The sequence below is a fragment of the Coturnix japonica genome, chromosome 1, assembly GCF_054131305.1.
Source record: "Coturnix japonica strain WE chromosome 1, WE-NBRP24, whole genome shotgun sequence".
Taxonomy (NCBI): Eukaryota; Metazoa; Chordata; class Aves; order Galliformes; family Phasianidae; genus Coturnix; species Coturnix japonica.
In genome coordinates this window covers 160,924,310-160,950,075 of record NC_140663.1, presented here as the reverse complement: position 1 = coordinate 160,950,075, position 25,766 = coordinate 160,924,310, and the positions used below count along the sequence as shown (strand labels likewise).

The following is a 25,766-nucleotide window of genomic DNA, read 5'->3' as shown; positions in this document are numbered from 1 at the left end:
GAACTTACAGTTATTTATAGCACTGAGGTACAGGTGAAGAGAAGAAAACCTTGCACCTACTCCATTCCAACCCATGGCTTCAGGCCAGGAGAAAGAAAAATAAAACTTCACAAATAGAAAATAAAAATGTACAGAACTTTACTTTGCTATTAGTTATTCCCACATAAATCAGGAATGTCTCCCCTAAAGGAAGTCTATTTATAGGGATAAAGGCCAGATATAAAGGAAACCAGTACAAGCCCAAGATATAATAAGCTGTATTTCACATTTGTGTATACTTAGATATAAAAATAATACTTTGATATATATATATTTAAATATACACACATATAGTGATAGAGGTATTGGATTTTAAAATAGCGTTCTCAGAGTTAACCTCTACCACATCACACACATTGCTAACATCAACTTGAACACATTGAGCACAAGTTATTTCCTCACGGGGCTTATTTGCCCTCAAAAACTGTTCTATCGAATTACAGCTCAGCCATCTTTTTACCCACAAGTCAGACATATGCACTGCATTGTCCTGGCTGGATAGGTTTGCATTTTCCAAATATGCATGTCCAGTTCTGGGTTCCCCAGGTAAAAAAAGACAGGGATCTCCTAGCAGGAGTCCAGTGGAGGGCCACAATGATGATAAAGGGCCTGGAGAATCTCCTGCATGGGGAAAGGTTGAATAATCTGGGTCTGTTCAGCCTGGGGGAAAAGAAGACTGAGAGGGGATCTGATCAGTGTTATCAGTTGCAGATACTCTCTGGCAACATATATTGAACCTTCTATGTAAGAGATTCTGAGACCAAGCTAAGGAGCCACACTTATTACTTACAATATTTTCAGTCTTTAAAAATTACCAAATCTGTTGCTTATAAGGTGCAGCCAAGGCAGCGCCCTTAACAAAATAAAATAAAATAAAATAAAATAAAATAAAATAAAATAAAATAAAATAAAATAAAATAAAATAAAATAAAATAAAATAAAATGTCAATGCTAGAATACTGATTTGATCACTTCTGGGTCTATTTGAAAGAAAATTCGAAACCAGCCATTTATTAGTTGAGTCAATGTTGTTTTCAGTAAAGATGGACTGCTCTCTAATGATTCACTGTGCAGTATATATTACTAAAAAAGAAAGGAAAATTAGCATCGATTTATCTTTGTGACTGATTCCTTGGAAACTCTTGGGATTAACATACTCAATTAGGAATCCAAAACCCAAGAAGTCAATCATGGATTAAAGTTGATGAGACCAGCCTATAAGCAATTCTGACAATTTCTTCACACAACGGGGGGTTGAAATAAGGAATAAACTGTCAACAGCAGCAATATAAACTATGAGCTGTCGAACAACCAAGAAGGAATCAGGATGTATTTTTAAAACAAAAAATAAACACATCTGTAGCCACTATTTGCATAATTCTGGGTTAGATAATGTTTTGTGATATTTCTGGAAGTCTGGCAGGCAGTTTCCAAGATCTGACTTCTGGAACTACTGTTACAAAAGAATGCATTATTGAATTGGAGCCTATGTTAAGTCTGAAACAGTGCAAGAGAAAAATGAGCACATAAGGCCAGTTTTTCTTAAAATGATGGAGAGGGATGAGTATCACACACATGTATTGCTTCTCACAGTGTGTCTATCACGGTGCTTTCCAGGTCTGCAAGGTCTTTATTACAACTTCCATAAGTTTTCTGCATCTTTTAAACTGATCGGCATTGCTTAAGTTGGAGGATTTGGATTCCTGTTTATTTACTTATTTTTTTAAAGTTTCAAACACCAAATGAACAAGAAGAACAAAGAAACCTCTCTTTCTGATGGGGTTTAGTTGCCTAGCTATCTATACATGCTAACACAGTAATGCTTCTGCTCCTGTGGCACATCTGACAGTCCTACACTGCTCTCTGCGACCACTGGGCAACCCATAAATGCCATCTAAATGGACATCACAGAGGTTTCTCCTAAGCACCTGAATTTACACCTGCCACCCACCTTAAGGACACTGAATCCCACCTTTTGTGCATCTGAAAGCACCTGTCCATAGTAAGTTATTGACCAGGGGTATGATGAGAAGTCACATAGCTGAATTTTCAGGTCACTGCACAAACAGAAATGGCAGATATTCCTGCTTTGTTTCGTGATATAGAATTGCTATAAAGCTACCAGACTAACCTAGCATAAGCACATAGAAGTAAGGCGTATTAAATGCCTACCATAGTATTTCAACATGCAACTGAATCATTTGAATCTGTAAGCATGACAAGACAACTAGTTGCCTGTATTACTGTTACCCCTGCTCAGGAATTTTACAGCCAGATGTTCTTAATCTCAGCCTAACACTGGGGGGAAAATATTGTCCTGTTATCTTCTTACAAAGTTGCTTTTCATGACAACAGTTATTGCACTCCAGTCCTCAACTTACTCCAACAATCCCCAGGCTTCAGGTTTTCTGTTGTTTGGCTATACCTCAGAGATACAAAGCCAATTGGAAACAGAAGGCATGGTGAGTTAAGTACAAGCCTGACTGTATAAATCAGGGAATAAGCACACAGAAACGTCAGAGCTGTATGTTTTTAGTGTCATGTCAGATAGACAAATTTCTGCATGCTGTTTGGGTAACAGGACTAGAAAGAACTCCTATGCCTACTTTCTGCATTTTTAAACAAATCTGTTTGACAGGAAAGCATAAAAACAAGAAAAACAAGTCTCACGCAGCAAGAAGAAAAGATCTCATGTAGGAACATCTTGTGCACTTTCACAGCTGGTGCTACCAGCAAGTCTGAGTGGAGACCACCAAGAGCACTCAGAGCCCTTCACACCACCACAGTCAGACCATGTTGCACTTGTGACATCCCTGCTTATTTCAAAGTTTGCATATTGAAGCACTGTGTTTACTTGGAATTTAATAAGATCTGAAAATTCAGCTCTGAATTAGAAACAGAAATCCTATCATTTTGTCCTTTAGTATGTTTAGATGTTCCGTGCTGGATGTGTTTCTGGGCAGCCTGGTCCAGTGGTTGGCAACCCTGCACTTGGAAGGGGGTTGAAACTGGATGATCTTTGTGGTCCTTTTCAGCCCAGGCCATTCTACGATTCTGTGATCTATCTTGTTTAATACTGCTCGGGTGTAGGTTATGACTTTCAACTGCCATAAAGAAACGGTGTTCAGATCCAGGCTTACAGTTTATCTCTGGATACATAAGGCAGAGGAAAAAATAATTTACACGTGCTATACACTTCCCCTCTATTTCCATTCACTTCTTTTTCTGTTCTAGTTGAGCATCATGACCCTCTACCACCAAGCCTTGACAGAGGGACATGGATATTTAATTATTCCACAGTACTCAGGCACTCTGCGCTTAAGCAGGTTTCAGATGAACAACATGCTAGCACCAGTGAGGTACTGAGCACTTCTTTCCTGCACACCCTGTGCTGACCTGAAAGATATCTTCCATGCTACTGTTTCCCCAGAACCATTCCCAAATGCCTTGAACTCTTACCTGCTATTACTGATATCACCTTTGATCTTGCTGTATTTCTACTCCTCCAAGCATGACATGAAAGCAACATTCCTGTATTCTTTTACATTCGAAGTCAGCTGTATTTCAAAGTTCTGATGTCATCGGGACAACTTTATATCATCTCCAGTGAAATATATCAGCTCAGCAAATGTGAAACAGATCTTTTGTTTCACTATTCAGTTTAAAGCCAGCTACAGAAGTAATTCTATGAGATGGTGTTATGTAATGATGCACAGGTATTTCAGTCAGATATATTTCAGTCATTGGAAATGCAGCTGAAATCAAACAGTTTACAGGGCCTAAGTGTCTTCTACAAGAATTGGCCACTGCAGGAAGGGAAACATCAGCTTTAACCTGGGAACATCACTGAACAGTAAAGCCCATGATTACAGTTACCTGAATACACTTTCCACCAAATCCCAAATTCTTTATTTTAATTACCACTTTTCCCAGAAACTAAAGGAAAAATCACAAAATTAGCTGCCACAGTTTGGGATCTCCTGGTGTAAGAGTGTTTTGTACTGAGATGCGCTTCTAAGTGTAGTACTGTTAGTACACCAAACTCGAGGTGTCAGGAAAGGAGGTATTCTCAAGGTATTCTCAAGTGCTCATCACTGTTTAATTAAATCAAGTTTAATTTACTCTTTTACACACGCCTCTCCAACTTTTGCGTCCAGATATTCTGTGTGCTGAAGTCTGAGCACCATTTCTGTCTGTGATACTTATAAAATCTCAGGTTAAAAAAAGTTATGATGAAGCTCCAGTGCTTCACTGCTGCAAAGTTCATTTCCATAAGCCTTATTACTGTTATTCCTCAGGTGTTAAAGCTTCATTGAAATAATGCAGACACAGTAACAAAGGTGTAACTGACAGTCTGTCATATTGACCGATGTGCTTTTTGATTCAACTTTATAAATATTTACTCAGTGCAATGCTTTAGAAGATCAAGTTAGAATGTAGTTCAAGTCCAAATCCCCATCTCATTATAATGTTAAAAGAATATTCCCCGTACGCCACACATCCAAGCAGGAAGTTCAGGTAAATACTGAGCTTGTCCAGAGTACTGGGGAGCAATCAGGAACATAAAACATGCACTAGCAGCAGGGCAGTAGCACTGGGCACTGAACCACTATTATCTCAAGCTGAAGAATGGATTCCCTTGAGGAGCTTCTTCCATACCACAAATTGATCAATGCTACAGAGCGTCATGGCAGAAGTACAGAATAACTCAGCTTTCCCTATGTAGAGCTGAAAACAGAATTGGAGAACTCTTCTTTCATCCCCCTCTGACCTGCAGTATTCCCAAACTGGGATCTCTTCAGTTTGCAGTCAATTTGGCTAGTTTTATTTGGTTTTGTAGGTCAAGTTCCTCAAAGCCACTAGTGAAACAAACTCACCATAGGAACTAGAAACAAACTGAGCTCTACCCACCACTGTGGTTGTAGCAATTTCATCTTTCTGTTGCTTCATCTCCCACAAGCCTTAAACTTGCTCCCAACTTCTACACACAGAGGAGTCAGCAAGGCATGGGGCTGAAGGCAGCTGCACATTTGCAGTGTTGGAAGGAACCGATTCCCACTCTTACTCAGGGAAGTCAGAGCCAAAAGCTCGTGTCCCTCAGCACAGCACACAGCAGAACTGAACACAATCTAAGACAGCAAAGAGAAGGGAACATCTGACCTTACATCCTCAGAGCAGACTTGCATTTTATGCATCATATAGCAACATCTAATAAAATGCCTCCCCGCAGAGAGATGATTAAGCTGCCTCAGGTTGGAGGTCCCAGAGGCTTTCACCTCTCTTCAACCTCTTGCCCAGCTTCTCACAGGGTAGAATGTAATTTAGCTCTCCACTGAAAGTTCAGCACCAAATGTAATATTTGAGAAGGAGGATTTTCGAAAACACTTTTCCAAATGAGAAAAGAATTTTAGAGGGAAAATGACAATCATGAAGCTGATAAGTATTTTCCTGAGTTGTTCAGGGAATGCTACTTCCTACACTCAGTAAAAACCCCACTAGACAAGTCCTCTTTCTTTACGTTTCTCTTTCACAATAATGAGTATCACTGTCATCTCCAATAACACTTAAAAGCCACTGCTAAAAGGCATAACTTGTGATCAGCCAAAATCAAGTTAAGGATCATTTCAGAAAGCTACGCATAAATCAAATCTTAACTATAAGCATAATCATAAGCATAAGCATAATAAAATTGCCTCAGAACTGTGGAAGTGCCCTCCTCAGTAGGGCAAGAACACACTTGTGAGATTGCAGGAGAGAGGCTAAAGCAGTGGAATACAAACAAGGACTGGATTCTTACAATATAGAAAAGACTTCTAGGCTTCACGCAGTATTTTACAAATCTAGAACCACTGGATATCAGACAACCATCCTGTGCAACCACCACAGCAATACACTGTCATTATTTTGACAGCATGTTTTAATCTATACTGAAATTTAAAAAAACACCACAGGGTTAAAGCTAATTCAGAAATAGTTAACAAGAGGAAAAATTACATGAGTTAATGGAGAGTAGCTATTCTCTAAGAGCCCAAGAACATGCATAAAAGATGACTGTACCCTGAGGGAGATGGATATCCACACACTGACCGCAGTATGATTCACTGAATAATAAAACATTACTTACTATCTGCTGAAATGTACATAGCTGGTTGCCTAACTATAAGTGTTCTAATTTTCTAACTATTAACCTCATTCATGACTGCTTAATTGTAGAAACAGAGAAATGAATACATACACATATGGAAATATGCAACAAAAATTCCACAAAAAATATAGAATTTGCTTTTTCAGCCCAAGCCCCAACATGCTAAGTTTAAGTTCATCTTGTATCTGAACAGGCAACAAGAAACAATAAGAAAGATCCGTTCCTGGCCCTCCTTAAATTTAGATTGTAACCCAAAGCATGAGATCACGCTCCTATCTAAGAAAAATTATATTGATTTCATAGTGTTATCTGACCTCCTTCAAAACCCAGTTTGATTACTTGACTTCTTCAGGCAGTGAATTTTACAAAATACAAGCAGTTGTGTTTTAAATATTACTAAATCAAATGACCTGATTAATGTTATTATTTCACTGGTACTGCAAGGCAATGCAACAGTTTGTAAATGGGCAACAGGAAAAAAAATGCCTTCTCTCTTAAATAACCAAAGCCAACTAATTTCTCTTTTTCCTTTTAGAAAGAAACGAATTGAGGAGTAAGCACCTTTAAAGCCCATCCCTTTTGTTACTCCTACCTCAATAATATACAGAACCACATTCTTGTAGAAGCTGTAGAGTATGCACTTGGTAACTCGATTGTAACTCCAAGCTCCATGGACCAACAACAGCTTCTCCAAGTAGGAAAACTGAAAGAGAGAAAACAAGTTTATACAGATATGAAGAACTGTTTGATAAAAAAAGGTTAGAGTGAATTTTCCCACATGCCAAAAAGGCCTCAGATCAGCTATGAAATCTGCTGAAGCACAATATCTGAATATTTCAGCAACACACATATACAAAATGTATGTCCTGACACTTACTATTTACTGGAAGTCTTTTCTGGCAACAAAGCCTAAAAAACACACCAAGTGTCCTGTCTTTGAACAGCAAAAAGCCTTCAGGTCGTATTACTACCCTTGTAGTGAAATCAGGCAAGGTTAATGTTATTAAGAATAAATGTAAACTCTTAATTTCATGGTCAAAAATTTCTACATTTACTGTTCAGCACATGTGAACCTGAAGGGTTCTTGGACATGAAGGCAAGAACACTACTTGCTTTGCTTCCTCTTCAGTTCAGGAACTTGATAGTAAAGACCGACTTCTTAAAAGTAGATTCTAGCTCAGTCATTTAAAAAACTTACTTGAGACTTTGAAAGCTGCACTAATGAATTAGAACTGTCATGAGAGAGCTCCACTCCCATGATTTCCAGCACAGAAATCACTGAACCACAAATCCTCTAAGAACAACCTTTCTGACATGCATCAGCAACATGGATTTGTTTGGATATGCCAGAAATAAAGGAGGAGAGAAAATAAAAGTGAAAGAAGCTTCATGGTTCAGCCCCTGCCCAGCCTGAATCAGGACTGAAAGTAGGACACTTAGAAGGGTGCAGGTAATATATGAGTCACCTACTACCTCCACTAATCTGCACCATTTTTATAGCTTTATTCCTCAAATCTCCATGACAAAACATCAGCAGTGATGGGAAGACTCCCATCACATCCTGACAAGCGGCCCCCAACACCTCCTGTAAAGAACAGAGTTGGATGCACCCTAAAATACTCTCTGCTGTATCTGAAGAGTGACCATTTCAGATGCTCCTCCTTCTGCAGCTCCAGGTTGGACAAATCCTACCATTAACTGCTCTTTAACCTCTATTGTCACAAAGATGAATCCACTCCATTGCACAGTGAGAGACATTAATAAGGTAAGTAAAACAATTCCAAGCCTGTTTGCAGAGATAAGGAGTACTATTAAGACGGAGCAAGGAAGTAAATTTTTGATGCTGATCACTGGAATGATGTAAATGCACAACTACTGGCACAATTGAGTGACCATGGGTGATAGGGCCCTTCTAAGATATTGTGTTTGTTTGGGCACTGCTACATTGACGGGTTTTTGAAGGAGATGTGAACACTTGCCTAAGGAAGAAGCTGCTCTAGTTCAGAAAAGGTGACATTCCCCACACGCCGGGTGCTCTCAGGATTAAGATGATAAAACTTTTTACTGGGGAAAAAGCTTTTAAATTCTACTACTCTCCGAGTCTCTCCAAGCAGTCAGGTCGTTTGGTTTGGGAATTCTCTAAACATGGATCACTGGTGCAAGATCATTTAAAGGGGAAAGGATGATTCAAGCAGATGCTCCTTGTACCTGTGGAAGTTATTTGGAGCAGAGTCAGATGTAAGTTGCCTTTTTATTTTTGTTTGGTTTATGCCTTGATTCCCCCTGGAATCCAGAACCAGTTTATATTGAGACTTTCTCTTCCATAAGCGCCTACTTCTGGCACCGCTGTATTTGAAATCTCATTTGAACATGAGATGCTACATTAGAGCGGTCGTTTTAAATTACTCAATAAGAACATACTCTGCCTTCAAGGCATGCACACACAGTAACACTTCAGTGGGAGTTATATGTCTTCCCTGAAAGAAATATACCCCATGGAGATCAAGTTTTTCTTTTGAACATTTTTCTGAAACATAACCGCACACTATTAGTCCTCCCTGCAAGGGGGATTCTTTGACATCTTTTCTAACATAAACCTTTCTTAAATAATCAAAAAAATACAGATCCATAGGATTTCACTAATTTTTGAAAGATTAAACTCCGCGCTCATGTGACCAGCTTCTATTTCACGTGGAACTAAGAAGATTCATTGTTGTTGTCATTAACTCCCTGACGAGTTCAGACCAAGAACAACTTATTTCCCTAATTTCAACATTAAGTCCAAAGACATGGGTTTTCTTTTTGGTAATTTAGAAGCAACATGTGAACGTGAAGAGACTTAAGACTGAATGTTGCTGCCACTAATGTTAAAGAAATAAAGCGTGTAGAACATGCTATTTGTCTCTTTGTGGACAAAATTCTCACTGCTTATGCTTACTTATTAAAATGGAAGCAATAGGCATTCTGAGGAAATTTAAGTAAATAGCATTCAATTAAGTTATGCAGCAGAAGCAATGTATAACCTACAGAAGCTAGAAAAGAAAATCATTGCAAGACACCAAAGACTATGCCTATGGCAATTCCTATAATTTTATACACTGTTTATTATGGAATAAGCCATTAGAAGAAACAGACCAAAATTTTCTAGATAAATTTAGAAGGCCTTAGTTCTTCAGACCTGGAATGCAAGGTGCTTCACCTGACCACAAAAGGCTCTATAGCAGCAATAGCACAGTTAGCACATTAAACAGTTATCTGTCTAAATATTACCATTATTGTTTTACCTTTTTAAAACCTCACCTTCTACTGAAACTATCACAAAAAAATGTAACATTTTGTATCAGTTGGTAGAACAAATCTGGCAGATTTGATTCCTAGAAGATGGGATCAGCAGCTGATGCACGGAGATAACTGAAGAGTCAGTGGATCATCCCTGCTTCTTGCCAGCTCTCATTCATTCTTGCCCTGTGATCAGTCTCAAAACCAACACAGGGAACCTGAACTGTAAACAGTACTCAGAAGATGTCTGTGTCCACTGAATTATCTCCTTCCTTACTTAACTTCATACAGTCCTACAGCTCAGTTCCTTCATTTAAACAAAAAAGGTTCTTCTACTTTCCTCTTGGGTTGGATTTCATAGGATTGTTTGGGAGCACTCACCCAAATGATGTTCAAAATACCATACCTAAAATGAAAACATTGCTCAACTCTTCAGGACTGTGAACAATTCTTGGATATGTGATGGGGGTGGAGGGAATATAAAAGGAGAACGTGACCTCAAAATAAGAATTTCCAAACGGCCGCACTCCTACAAACCTGTCTGTAATGTCTATTCATAGTAAGGGAAAAGGACTTTCCGAGAGAGATAAGCTGCACTTAAAGCATGTCAGCTTAAGCATCACAAAGTGCCTTTCCCTGACTACTGAAGAGCCAAGTGACTGCACAGCCAGCAGGAGGAAACTGAAGCTTCCAGGGAAGACAGAGCTTTGGGGTGAAGAGTGCAGAAATCAAAACAAAGGATTCCAATACCATATCACAAGTATCTGTTTCAGAAGCTGTCTTGGAAAAGGAAATAATCTGAGATTCTTTTAGCTCTAAGTCTAAGAGAAGACACTGGGCACTGTATAGCCACATAGTGGGGTCTCTGACACAGTACACGGCAACTGGACTTTTTTTGCCTCTGACCTGTGCAATGGCATAATCCGAGGAATTGGTTGCCTGCATGCCCTCATTGCCACTGATCCCTACTCCAACATGAGCAGTCTGGATCATTCCCACGTCGTTGGCACCATCCCCAATGGCAAGTGTTATGGCATTCACGTGTTTCTTGACCATGTCTACTATTTCAGACTTCTGAAGAGGAGATACTCTGAAAAGGAAAGAAAAATGTGTCAGTTTCTCACATGCTGAATTGTGTTCCTTTTCCAAAAGGACAGCTGTCACCTACATTTAGAAATAATCAAAGGGCAGTTGCTGGAAAGTTTCTTTATTCAACAGCGAAGCTTCAGAACCTGTGCCAAACCATTGCAGAAAGAGAAAGCAGCTTTAAAAATAATTTAGCATTTGCATAAAATACGAGAAGGTAATGATTAAAATAAGACCAAGCAGACATGAAACACTTTCAAGCTTTTCTTCCATCCCCCAGTGCCATCTGAGGCTCTTTGGTGTAAACCACTGGCATCATAGTGGGAACACTGGAGAAGGGATTTTCCTCTCTAGCAACTATAGTTTACAGATAACTGTGCACCTCCATTAAGAAGGAGGAAGATCATAAGTGCTCAGAGAATAAATCCATCTGAAGTGTTTTCGGTCGCTAAGATTCTGTATGCTTACCTCACTCTTTTTTCAGCTTATTTTCCCTCCTGCAAATCCGCCTTTCTACCCTGACTACCCACTTTGTTTCTCCCCCCCCACCCCCCAAAAATAAGCCTTCTCCCTGATTTCCCATATGTCCTCCATGCTGGTACCATATTGGCTTCAGTGGTGATGTTAATTTCAATTCAAAACCAACTGAATTCAAAAACAAGCCATCAAACACCTGACTACTACCAGGTATTATTCTCATTGGGATTTTCAGCAGTTGCATTAACCTGACCCTTCTCTCATTTTTATATCAGTTTCAGTTTGATAAAAATTCATGGAATTCAATGGTGTCTAAACCAGGGAAGTGGAAAAATAAGCAAGACTAGGTCACTAAATTAGATGAGACATCCAAAATGTGTTTTTTTTCTATGAAAAAGGTGGATCAGGTTACCAAATCATATGAGGTATTCTGGAAATACCTACATGTAGATTAAATATTTCCATTCTAAGCCCATCTGTACAAACAACTTTAATCCCTTTCCCCATCAGTTTTAGTTAAAGTTCCAAATTATTTTTTATTCCCTCAAATAATGCTTTAGACATAACTTTCCACATCTCAAGTCACCCTAATAACATTCAACAAAATGAACGTAACTGATACCTGAAAGCTTTACTGTGAAAATGGGGGAGAGTGGAGAGCCTGGGGAATGGGGAAAATGGCGGCTTTTTATATGGCATTCTTTTCAGAGTCCAGATCCCTTAAGAGTAACTTGCACAGCTTGCATAGAATCACAGGATCATCAAGGTTGGAAAAGACCACTAACATCATGAAGTCCACCTGTCCACCTACCACCAATACTGCCGCTAAACTATGTCCCTGAGTACTACATCTCCCCCTTCCTACACACCTCCAAGGGCTGTGACTCCACCACCTCCCTGGGCAGCCCATTCCAATGCCTCACCACTCTTTCTGAGAAGAGATTTATCCTAATATCCAACCTGAACCTCCCCTGGTGCAACTTGAGCCCATTCTCTCTCATCCTATCACTGCTCCTCGGGGCGAGAGGCCGACCCCCACGTCACCACAGCCTCTTTTCAGGCAGTGGTAGAGAGCAAGAAGGTCTTCCCTCAGCCTTTTCTTATCCGGACAAGAACAAGGCCAGCTTGCATTCATTTAGTTTTCAGTTGTAAGGCAATAGAAATACTCATTAATTGTCAAATAAACCAAATGCCCATATATAAACAGATTTGTGAACTGTTACTTAATGTATACAGAGCACGCTTTTTACTCTCTACATCAAATGACACACTACAGAATCACAGTTAGGTAACACCCAGTTAAAGACTAACAACATCAATACACCAAGTAAAAAAGACAACTAAATTAGACATAGTAAAAACTATAAATACACTTTAAACACCAGAAGTTCTTCTGCACTCTGTTTAAGATGAAATCTAAAAAAGACTTGAGCACAAAGAGTTACCTGATTGCAGTCATTTATTTTAATTGAGCTCTTGCTAACAAGCACCTTCTTGGTTCCCCCCCTTCTATCAAATACATCATCACTCTCCAGGGAATGCACTTTGCTGCACAAAGTGTAACTACAAAAGTTGTGAACTGAGATGGCTGCCCATTTCCTGGGCAGTTTACACCCCTCCCAACTCACTCTCCTGCTCCTGGTAATCTGTTTGGTACCAGTGCTGCCCTGGATGACATTAATCCCCTTTAGCCAGATGATCAGAGCTGCAGTTCATTTCCCACATTTGATAGGCTGCCTACATGAATAAGTAGAAGATTATAGCGCAGGACACGATTAACCTGAAGCTTCCCTCAGGTGCTATCATGGAAAAGGAGGAGGAAAAGCCAAGTTCACAAAGATTCTTGGACAAACGAGTAAGTTCAAAGTAAAAAGCACAAGGAAAGAGCCAACTACTTTGGAGGAATAAACTGCAGCAACATGCAACTATTGGTAATTACCATTTTGGTGGAACATCCTTGCCTCTCACTGCAGAGCTTATGGCAGCAATACTAGGATGTAAGACTCTCCATGATATATACCCAAATAAGAATTCAGATGTGAGCAAAACATCAGCTGCATCACAATCTTCTGCTTACTCATGCATTACCCAGCCAGCCAGCAATGTCTCACAACGGTTTATAAAGAGAAACTCAAAGGCATTCACTGGAAGCATTTATGCATAAATTATTTTTATTGTATTTACTCCAAATTATCCTTCAAAACAGAGATAATTAACTTAGCCTAGACCAGTTCTCTCTTCTAAGCATATTCCTGGGAGAAGTCAGAGTTCAGATACCACACTTAGAGGAGCAGGAAGGCACTTTTGAGAGCATGCACCCAAGAGGGTAACAGCTGGTAAGGAGACCTGCTTGGTTTTATCTTTAACAGATTACTACAGAAAGCAGTTTGCATCCCAAGTGAAGTGACAGACACCCCGATGTCATGTTACTTCCCCAGCTGTGAGATGGGTGAAGGCAATGAGGACTCAAAGCACTGTGCCTTAGGAAGAGGCTTAGGGAGAAGTGCAGCCCAGAGTCAGGGGCCCTCAGAAAGACATGGCCTTGTTGTTCTCGTGTCACTTAAATCCATACGGAAACTGTGGAAGAATGTAAAGTTCAGAAGTTTTCAAATTATACGCTCCTGTACTTTTACTATCAGCAAATACATCTATTAAGTAAAAATAAAGCATTAAATATCTATTTTAACAAAGCAAAGTAATATAAGAGAGCTTTAACTTCATTTTTTTCTGCTTTAAAATCAATCAATTCCATTACTTCACTGACAAGGGATGTATTTCTCTTACTCCCAAAAGCCATCCAGAGCATCACAGCCACAAATGCAATGGGAAGGACACACTCAACACCTCCATCCCTCTCACACAGGTCAGCTCCATGCTCCACACAGTGCTACTGCTGACGGGAAGTGAGGAAGAAATTCTCAACTCAGTCTCAGCACATCTGCACTTACTGCACAGTCTGTTATAGGTATGTAAGAGCAATTGATGGCAACTGAGAGAAGTGCTATTTACAAAAGCCCTTAAGCTACAGCTGCATCCTAGCACATGCTCCAACGTGTATAGAGAAACCACAGATGGGAACTATAAGTGCAATATTTTAGTACTGATGGGCTTCTGCTTATCATATTCAAGTCTGAAGGGCCCACTGAAGATGAGGTCCTGCTGAAGTCAATACTATACAAGAAAGGCATGATCAATATGGAACAGGACCAGGTAATTTATAAGAGATCACCGTATAATCAAACTGTATTGCAAGGTCATCTCCCTCCTGTACTTGCAGGGCCAGCAGCCCCACAAGCCCCTCCACACCCAAGCAAGGCACAGCTTAATGCTGGGCCTCTGCCCTCTATTCTCCCTTTATGCACTGTATTTTCTAGACCAAGGAGACTGAAGCAGTTCTTTTGCAAACTGCATACGTCTCCCACCCCTAATTCAGAGGAGTATATACTTCAGTGAAGTATATTCTTTTAAAACATTCTTACTATTGCTTAAACTTTTAATGTTAATTTGTGAAAGAATGAGGAAGACAAAGTAGGGAGCTGTTTCAAGTATTACCTCCTCCTGCTTCCATGCTGTAACAGGGTTTAACACAGACATTAATGTCTTTAACATGAAACATTAATTAGATGTTCTGCTTCCTTGAAATGCCTCGTTAATGCAACACAAGAGGCTCTCAAGAGCCTACTTTCATGACACTGAACATGATTTTACCCTGTTCTATCATAAAATGCACTATTACCTCAAAACACTCAGTGACCTCATCTTCAGTACAGGCAGAGAAGGGAGACAGCCCAGGAAAGGCTGAGAGCTATCAATTATATTGACATTTAAGCATATGCACTGATCCTCTGAAAGAGAAGCAAGGTAAATTAATGCACCACTGCAAGTAAGGAATGTAACCATGACATCATATTTAGCAGCTTTTAATTAGATATCGATTTCTTCTGACACACGCTAGTGTGCAGATTTCAACCACGTGTCATCCAAAGGGATGGTCTTGGATTACATCTGTGATGCTGTGAGGCATCTTGCTCAGACCTATACCTACACAGTAACCTGTGCAGAAGGATGATGAACAAAAGCACTCACACATGTGGACTCAAAACGTGCATTACAATGAATGCTTTTCATTTATGGAGTGATCCAAATGTGCTCTTCCTGCTGCCAACTAGATTTCACAGGGACTGGCTCTGGAACAGTACTTACATCTCTAAACAGATAGATTCCTTTGGTTCTTTTTTATGAGCTATCCATCAGCTCACTTATTGCTGTCTCTAAAGCTGTTAGTGCTTCCAAAGGAGACATCTCTATCTCCTAATCACAGCCCACTCCTTTTATAGTCAATGGAGAGACACTGGCACTTGGAGTGCAATCCACCTGTCCTGTTTTAGATATGTAATGGTAGAGTTCCCCTCCTCTTAAAAGTTCAGGTTATCCAGGACAGGATTTTCAGTGCTAAGAGAGGTTCTGTATCACTTCCCTTCACCCCCCATGTAAATCCTCATAGAATACTTCACAGTTCTTTTCAAAATAATAGGCAGTTCCTCCTGCTTTACTTTAGGTATAATAGAAATTTCTTTTCAGTATCACAGAATCAGAATCATTATGGTTGGAAAAGACCTTTAAGATTATCCAGTCCAACCATCAGCTCATCCCCACCATGCCCACAAACACCATTCCTTGGTGCTTCTATCCACACGGTTCTTGAACACCACCAGAGACAGCAACTCCACCACCACCTTGGGCAGCCTGTGCCACTGCCTCACCACTCTCTGAGAAGAAATTTGTCCTCATATCTAAATGAACTTCCCCTGGCACAACCCAAGGCCACTGTCTCTTATCCTATCTATCTATCTGAAGTATAGGGCTGTCTTTGTAGTTACGAAGCCACAGAATTACAGTCTTCCGTGGGTGACTGTGGAGGAAGAACCCCACAAATTCATTTATTATCTTTTTATCAGAAAACCAAGGATATTCTTTTTAAATACATACAAGGGTTTGTTTTTGTGTTTGTTTGTTTTTTATTATCACTAGATGAATCCCCACCTGCATTCCATTACCTCCACAATTCATTCATCACTCAGTTGCCACAGAAGCGATCTCCACAGGGCAAGGACTACGAAATAATCTCCATAAGCTGGATTCACTTATTTAGCAGCATGACACGATGCACAGTGCCAGAGTGAATGCAGGGTTAAGTTTCAAGTCAGCATCTTTGTCCCCTTTGATATCCCTCTGCCTGTTTCCCTCCACTGCCATTCTCCCAGCCTGCTTTACATACAGGGTAAAGATAAAACAAGAAAAACCTACTTTGGGAAATGAATCATTTGGAAAGTGATGAGTTAGCACAAACATGGAGTTGAATGGGAGACTGCTTTGCATTTTTAACTATAACGGTCGCTAGTGGCAACAGTTATAATGCATTTTTAAAGTGAAACTAATGTATCAAATTAATTTTGAGCTTTCCTCACCCCGAGCTGATTAAGGCACTTTCATTTCCATGCTAATCAGGCTGAGCAGTTCGCATGCAGCAGAGAAACCTCTCTTCCTAATGACAGAGCAAAAACCTGTCAATCTGAAGCACATGGAGTACTGCCTTCATAACCTGCAGCACATGCACAAAGAGAGAGCACACGTCTCACAGCACAGCTGCTTACTGAATTTTGGAACACTTGGTGGAATTAGGTGACAAGGGCCACCCATGGCCACTAATTGGCCCTTCAGCCATGGAGAGAGGCCAACATGGAACCACGAGTTCCCCTCTGAGCGCGGCCTCTGGCACCACAAGAGCCCTGTGGCAGCATTGAGCACAGCGTGGGCAGCGTTCAGCTCCAAGACGCCAAGTGCAGCAGCTCCAGACAGTGCTACCACTGCAGGACCAACCTCACAACCAAGAAACACTTGCAGGGGAGGAAGATGGAGTGAGACATAGCTAACAGATTGGAGACAGTTTGCTATTTCAGTGTTCCAAGCACTGACAGGTGTATTTCTTCATTTGGAGCACTAATAATTCTGTATGACTCATTTTCCTCCCCCCTCTGAAGAAATAACTCCTGGAATTTAAAATAAAAACACACATCAGTGATTGACTTGCAACTAGGAATTACTTCCCAAAGGCACAGGCGCTCTTAATGGCTTGCTCCCAAAACAGGCAGTCTCAGGGAGGTTATCTTACCCAGCAACTATCAGAATGTCATGCTGAGGGGTCGTTAACCACCACAAAAGTGCCTCCTATCTGTAAAAAAGAGGGACATTTTCCATTTCAGAATGATTGGCACAGTTCAGAAGTCAGAATGCTGCTGTACCAGTGAAGAAAGGTGAGCCCCCTCCACATTCTTTTCATGACAGTGTTTGAGGTATTTCCCACCCTTCCCTGGAGTCTAGTCTCTGAGAAGAAAAAAAATGGTTGAGTCCCTAAACAAGTAGACATTTAGGGGGGAAAGAAACAAAAAAAAAAGGGGGATTTCTAGTTTTACAATTCTTAATAGTTGGGGAAGTTGAGCATGAGGGTGTTCACAATGAGATCATTAAAAACAAAAGGCCATAAACAGGCCACTTTTAGACAGAAAAGACATTGGCACCTGAAGCCTGACTGGGATGAGCTTCCTTTTATTTCTCAGTCTTGGTGTGCTAGATCTGCACTCTGTTCAAAGGTAGGTTAAATATTAGCTTAGAAAAAACATTCAAAGCATGCTCACTATGTGTGAGGGTGTGAGGGTGCTCAAACACCAAGGGGCTCCCAGCAGGGCAGCTGATGCCCCCCAGGCCTGTCAGTGCTCAGGGAACACGTTTGGACACGGCCTATGATATCTGTAGGTCCCATTCAACAGAGCAAAACAAAAGAGACAGACTGGTGAATGGAGCACATACTGGTGCCCTGCATGTGAGTCTGAAGATCCTTTCAAAGACTTTCCTGAAGAAGACATGAAGCTGATGCTCCACATCATAAGCAGTGTGGGAGTGCATCACTTGTGCAGGACAAGCTGCCACAACCCAGTGTCTGTGCTGACTTCTTTGCACTCCCATTTCACAGCACAGGCACAGTCCGGAGTGTTTTAACACAAGCATAAAATCCTAGCAAATTTGCCTCTGTTTTTTAGCAGTCTTGCATTGACTTCTGGATCATGCTTGCAGAATTACACTTCTTTTTAAAGATTCAAGCTGTCCACCTCACTATTATTAAAAGAAATCTTCAGGGGCCTTGAGAAAAATGCATCAAAGAAACTGCCATTCTCATTTCCTGCATGTGTCTCAACTCTCAGAGCTGATATTCTTTCGCACATATGATTTTTAGTTTTAGTTTCATCCACGTTTCTGACCACAGGAGCAGCCCTACCAGTACAGACTGTGTACTCCATAAGCGCAGACAGTCAAAAAAAGCACAACTATTTTGATTAAAAACCCAAACAAAGCCAACAATTTTGCTTTTTGACTTAGTCTCCAGCAGAGTACGAAACCAGGAGCCAAGTCTTCCCAATGTCAAGCCTTTCCATCTTTATTAAAAAGCCACAAAATGCTGCTGTTAGCACTAATAGATGCCAGGTCACATTGTTCCTCCCACCACATCTTTTACTTAAGGAAGGTAAACCAAGACACCTGAACAGAGATCACAAGGAGAGAAGAACAGGAGAGAGCAGATAGGTGCATTTAATAAGTTAATCTCTTCAAGCAGGCAGAACGGTAGCGCCTGAAGGAACTTCTTTCCTGGAATTATGAAAGCAGCTTTGCAGACTTTCAGCATGCATTGTAATGAATCCTTTCCTAATAACTTCTGCTCTTCTCGGGTGAACTTCTGGACAACTGAGAGGCAGCATGAAGTACCAGGCCATTACCAGGAACAAGGAACAGAACATTTCCTGCCCATTCATTCATTTTTATACCAGAGTGGACCAGAAGAAGCAAAGCATCCCTGCTATGGTGACTTTAAGCATTGGACTGCTTCAGATCATTAGTGCCAGAGTGATGTTTCATTGGAGGAAGTCCAACTTATTAGTGCCAAAAGTGAAGTATCAGACAGAGCTACCTTATTATTGCTGAAGTAAAATGTTCATAGCCTGGATTGCAACTGAAATTGTTTCATGAAACAGACCGTATGATAAAGTTCCTTACAAAGATACAGTGGAAAACAGGGAAGAAGGGGGTCCAGAGAAAGGCAGCAAAACTGGTGAGGGGTCTGGAGCACAAATCTTATGAGGAGCAGCTCAGGGATCTGGGACTGTATAGGAGAAGAGGAGGCTCAGGGGAGACCTCGTTGCACTCTACAACTTCCTGAAGGGAGGTTGTGATGAGGAGGGGCTTGGCCTCTTCTCCCAGGCAACAAACAGAACCCAAGGAAGTGGTCACAAGTTGTGCCAGAGGAGGTTTAGATTAGACATAAGAAAGAACTTTTTCTCTCAGTGTGTGGTCAGGCACTGGAATGGCTGCCCAGGGAGGTGGTGGAGTTGCCGTCCCTGGCAGTGTTCAAGGGATGTCTGGATGAGGAGCTACGAGATATGGTTTAGTGGTTTGTGGTAGCAATGGTGATGGTTGGAGTAGATGATCTTGTAGGTCTTTTCCAACCTTGTGATTCTATGAAACAGAAAGCACTGGGAAAGATCTCACCACCACAGGAAAAAGGTGAGCCCCTTAAATATGACCATTTCTACACTCCTGGCAACTGGAAAGATCTTGAGATAAGTTGCAGAAACTGAACATAGAACTGAGAACATGAAAAGCTCCATTTGAAGGATTCAGCAGATACATAGCACTTTCTAGAAGCTCCTACTACATTAGCCCACAACACAAAATAGAAATCAGAGAGAAAAAGTTGAAGAAAAAACAGGTAAGAGACTGATCACAAGCCTCCAAAAATCAGATGTGTGTACAGAATTTTGTCAGTCTCTACAGAACATATTGTATACTAACTGCAAAGATGGCTGTCTTGCCAGGATGCCAATTATATCATCTTCAGGGTATTACATTTTCCTTCAAAGTTTTGAAAAGCAACCTCCCCTTCTATACATCTATAAGATCCTCTCTACCCCTGCCACAGCATTTCACTTTCTTTTTATAGGATCAGAGTAGCATTGCTACAAGTTTGCTGGCAGTGCTGTGAAAGGCATAGTCAAGGGTTACTACCGCAAATTCCAAGACTCAACAACTCTAACATGAAAGTGTCAAAACACTCAGTTCATGAAGATGGAAAGATATTACATGAGCAGCTCTCCCATGAGTATGATGGAAAAACATCAAGATTAGTCTACAAATAGTCTTACAGTCACTCTTGATCATGACTTAAAATCAAAGCTAACACTTTGGATTAAAAAATTCTAAAAACAAATTGAATGCCAAAGAAAGTATATTACTAAACTTTAAAGATGAAAAAAAAAAAAACCAACACAAAAAACCCATGGAAAAGAATCTGCTTAGTCTCTAAGTGCATTTGGCTCTAATTGTACTGTAGTTTCCTCATTAATTTTAAAAATTGAGCCTTTCATTCTCATTTTACGCTGCTCATCCCCAGCACAAACATCTCCTACACAAGCCAACATGTGGGAACAGGACAGAGCAAACAGCCCAAGTGAAAACCCAACCACTTAAATGTATTTGGGACATAACAAATTATTAATTTTGTATAAAATATAATTCACTAGAATAAGGTCAAACATTCAGTGTCCAGCTGGTAATAGTCAGAGCAGCCTGAGGATCTATTCCGCTCAGCATCACGAGCGGCTCAGATGCTGACAAAAATGATACCCTCCAGAAGTCTGCAGATGACACTGAAATATGGGGACTATATGACAAAGAATCACAGGGATTTGATTTAAAGGAACCTCCAGAAATTTGGAACAAACAAACCTCACAAAGGTGGAGAAAAGTAAAACTCCACATGTGGAACAAAATAACCGCAAACACTGGTGCAGGCTGCAAAATGACTCAGTATCAGACATGCTGTAAAGAACCTTGGGGCTATGGCAGGCAGCAGTTTCAATGGGCCAAAAGTGTACTTTTACTGTGAATAAGGTAAGTTGTGTATTCGATGCATTAGGAGTTATCATCACCCCTCTCAACACCTGCAAGGTAACATGGGTAATTGGCTCAGGTTTGGGCCTCAAGGTGGAACAGCATGCATTGAAACTGGAAAGAGTCCAGTAAAGAATGACTAAGATGGTCAGGGGTCCAAAATACACAGTCCATAAGGAGAGGCTGTGTCACCTGGGTGCACACAGTCTGATTGAGGAACAGACAACAGGTACTTAACTACAGTACAGCTTACTGAGAGTGGAGTTGTGGTTTAATCCAGCAGCAGCTCAGCACCACATAGCCATTCATGCACTCCTCCCACCCCCTCACTGGGACAAGGGAGAGAACTGGAAACAAACATAACTCATGGGTTGAGATAAAAATTATTTACTGAGACAGAAAAGGAAAATGGAAACAAAAAATGCAGCAGTAACTGCAATGATAGTATATACCCACAGTGCCGTTACTCACCACACACCGACCAACGCACAGTTACAACTGTCCACCACTAACCAACATCACATCTCACTGCCCATCGACAGACTCCCAGCCAACCCCAAGCAATGTCAGTCCCCAGCCAACTCCCCACAGCTTTATAGCCATCTGCATGATGTAAATGGAGTAAGTGTGGAATAAGCCTGTGCCTAACTCAGGCCACCTGTCCCCAGGCTTTGCATCCATGCCATAAAGGCAAAGGCTCCTCCCTACCAAGAAGTCCAGCCAGGCCTGGGCATGCTCCCATCACTCAGCAACAATAAAAACATCAGCAGGCTATGGACACTGCCTCAGTTAAAATCAGCACATAACAAAAACTCCTTCATTTTGTCAAAAAAAAAATAACAAGGGGCAACAGACACAGACTGCAAACTGGGAATTGGATATTCATTTTCATGAAGATACTGAGCAATGGAACAGATATTCCAGAGAGGCTGTGCAGTCTCTACCCATTAGAATTTCTCATGGTGCAACTAAAGAAAGTCATGGTTGACAGCATCTGTGGGGGCTTACAATCCCGTCCTGAACAAGAGTTTGGCCAAGGCCTCCAGAGGTCTCATCCATGTGGGCTGTTTTATGACTGAACTCTCAGTTTTATGACAATTTTGGGACTTGCCTATTGAAGGAGTGCTGTGATACCTAAAAAGTTGTTGGACAATGTAGACTTAACAGAAATTGCTCTGAACCAGGAAGTAAGAGTTCCACATGGAAAAGATCCTTTCCAAAAGGGTCAGTTCACAAAACCTTATATATATTTTTTGTTTGTTTGTTTGTTTGTTTTTAATCATTCCCCACATGGCTGTTACCAAATCAAGCAAAACTTAACATTTTTCTCACTAGTACATAATGTCTGATCATAACTCTGTTCTCAGAGAAAGCTGGACCCTGCAGTAACAGCTATTTCCATTTTTTTCCCCTCACCTTCACTAGAGATGTGAAAACTGAGAACTAGATCTCACTAATTCTCCTAATTAAAGAGGACATATCAGCAATAAACAGTAGAGCAATTTCAAGAACCATGTTTCTATAACAGCTGTTGTGAAACTTGTGTGCACGTATTAGCATTTAGGATGATTCCAGCTCTATATAATACCTATTTGTGACTCAGGGTGAAAAAGAAGAGATTTGATCAAAGAAATTGAATGGAGGTTGAGAAGCAAACCCTCTTGCACTATGTTGCACTGTGCAATGAACATCATGGATAATGCTAACTTCTACAATAAGACTTCCCAGTCTTTTACATCTGGGCCACATCTTGATCGCTGTCTACCTCTTCCTATTTAAACATAGCATATTTATAGCATCAATTAAACATAATAAATAAGACGACTTGAGCCACAGATGCATTTTAAGAGTCTTTTTACTCTGCTTAAAAGCCTACAATCCCAATCTAAGGATTACTGAAATCAACAGAAATCCTTCCATTGACTTCAGTCAGGCTTGAATAAGGTCCAGATGATCAGAAAAACGTCTGTGGAGCTGAGTGTTCCAAATAAGCCCACCTTAAAAAAAGCTTCCAAGGTAAGTATTGTGACATACAACAATTCTGAATATTTAGCATTAGCAACTAACTACATTACTATTTCCAGCACATCCTGTAGCAATAGATAAAGAAATCAACTCAGTTGTGCATGCTAATCAATGAACAGAGCAAACCATTTCAAGAGCCACTGAGCGTTCTCTCTCCATCTGCAGCATTTGTCTGGTTGCTACAGAGAATAAAGGAATTAAAATTAAAAGGAAAGGAAAAAAAAAGAAGAGGGAGGGGGAAACCTTTCACAACCGTGTAATCTGAACTGGAGTAATTGCAAGTACAAGCAGGCTCATTTTCAAATATACGTGGGTCAGAAATAACAGCACACCTCAAAGCAGCTGCGGTCATACTGTTTACTCTCCTCCTTGACATAAAAGCCTTTTCCTCTGTGAACAGTTCTTAATGCAGAAACATCTAAATGTATGCTAATGCCCAACAGAGCAATAACTTGCTTTGATTGATTCAACAGTACTGAAAGCAAAAAAAAAAGGAAAAAAGATCAAACCAAGTATTATACAAACAACCAATGTCTTCAATATGGTACATGTCAGCATGAAAGCTGAAAGGAGTTGAACATGCCAGCTACTAACGTCTTACATGGCTCTGAAAGTGGTAATGTTCTTAAGTGCTTGCAGATAAAAGTGTTTTTCTTTAGTTGTGACAGCAATTTATAGAGCTCTGTAATACTATGAAAGGGCTTTGATAGAACGTGGTTTATGAAGAAAAAAAAAGCACTTCTGGTGTCTTCAGAAAAAGCATAGGAGTTTACACAAACATAAGATAATCAAGTAATTTTGCAGCCTGTTACTCTCCTGAAATCATAATTAGAAAAACCAAACATGACCTCCCTCCTTCTTTTCCATTCTGCTTAAAATTCCTTTTACCGTCTTTCATTTCACTGTCTCACCTTTCTTTCAACACCTTTCCTTGCACTGGAGAGAATCCAGTGACAAACTTCTCTGGCTTTGCTTTAGTAAAGGCATTCAGATTTCCAGCTCTTCCCAATACCCTGTTTTTCTACAGGGCTGCTACAGTGTTTACAGAAGAACAGTAGGACAAAAAAATAGATCTGAACAAATGGTCTACAACTCTTCAAACGTGTCATGAGTAATACAAACTCAGGCTGTGGTATATTGCACTTTACCCTTCCAGGGTTCAGCAAGATGTCTGTTGTTTTTCTGATGCTTAATCTATAATTGAAAGCTATTTAACTGCTATGAAAATAAATGCCTGTGTTTAGATTTAACTGACCACATCCCAGATGCACAAAACACATAAGGAAATAAGGAAAACTAAACTGTTCCTTTAGAGACAGGCAATGAAGTTTTCTTCATGAGACGTGAATAAATCCAGATGAGATGGCTGTATTTTTCTCTCTGAACAACAGCAGAAACAAAAGCAGGAATAGGGTTTGGCCATGAGAATGTGGTCATGCCCCCCTCATTCCACAAGCCTTCCTCAAGTACTGCTCCTGCAATCCAATGGGAAAGGCCAAGGAAGGGAAGGTCATCTATGAAAGCCAGTCCCTAAAAGCATTTGTATACATGGAGGCCTATTTTATGCATGTCAGACAAATGTGGGCACTACAGCTACCTACTAGTTCTACCAACAGTCTTTTGACTCACTTTAAGAAGCCAGATATTTCTAGAAGCCATCAGATCAGAACATCAGTTCTTAAGCAAAGCTTTGAGTCAGTCTTATTTCTGGATGTAGCAATATCAGCTCCCCCCAAGGAAACTGCTCAGCTGTGTCCAAAGAGGAAATAAGTTTATAAATCAGGAAAATATAAATGACAAAAAAAAAAAATCCACTGTGCTACTGCATAAATTCATGGTGTGCCCACATTCTTAATGGGTCTCTCTTATCTCTCAAGCTGATAAAAAGAAGTAGAAAAGAGCTTAGAAAAAGGGAGTTATGGAAGACGAAATACATGCAAGAGCTTTTGAGCAAAGACCCTTTATCTGAAAAAGGCAATAAAAAGTCAATATACCAGAGGTTCATTTGATGAGGTGGTAGGGGGAAAGAAAGCAGTGAGAGAATGACTATCATCATTTCTGAAAACTCGGAAGCTTGATGGCATCCAGTGAAATTAATCAGGCAAGTTTAAAAGCAAAAGTACTTGCCCTGCACAGTACAGAACACCCTCTGTCCAGGGTGCAATTAAGACTCTGATCTGTAATCAACATTAGAAAAAAAATAATCAGAACTTATGAAAATAATGAATCAAGGATTATGAAAACAAGATGCAGATCCAGCTGCTGGCAGAGGCTCCACATTCACTGCACATTTTTCCAAGGCAGCCACTAATGGTCACTCTTGGAAAGACAAGCAGAGTTCACTGGGTCTTATCTGGTTCAAACATTCATATGTGAAACTGATCTTAAGATGACAACTACAGCAAACAAGATTCTACACCAACCTATCTCCAGTTAAACAACAGCTACGCTGCCGTACTATCAACTCACTTGGAACGCATCCTACTGAAAAGCCCTTGGATAAGAAAAGCTGGAATTCAGCTCATGTTCTAATCCTAGAATTTCAGTGAATTTGATAGCAATTTGTGTAGTAAAACATAATGTGATGTCATGCCAGGGAACTGATCTTTTATTGCTTGGAACTGAAAACCTGACAGCAGTACACCTGCTTCTATGCAGTTTCTTTCTTCTAGGCAAAAAGAGATCAGTTATCACTAATTAATAATGCATGATATTT

General features: G+C 40.4%; 1 protein-coding gene across 7 annotated transcripts in view; it reads right to left on the bottom strand.

Moving 5' to 3' along the window:
• ATP8A2 (ATPase phospholipid transporting 8A2) overlaps positions 1-25,766 on the bottom strand; it is a 280,727-nt gene that overhangs the window by 120,743 nt on the left and 134,218 nt on the right. For all 7 annotated transcript variants that reach the window (XM_085536352.1, XM_015852108.3, XM_085536349.1 and 4 more), the window contains 2 exons: positions 10,370-10,553; positions 6,777-6,887 (listed from right to left, as the gene is read on the bottom strand). In XM_085536352.1, coding sequence (XP_085392478.1) covers positions 6,777-6,887; positions 10,370-10,553 — 295 coding nt within the window. The remainder of the gene's footprint in view (positions 1-6,776; positions 6,888-10,369; positions 10,554-25,766) is intronic.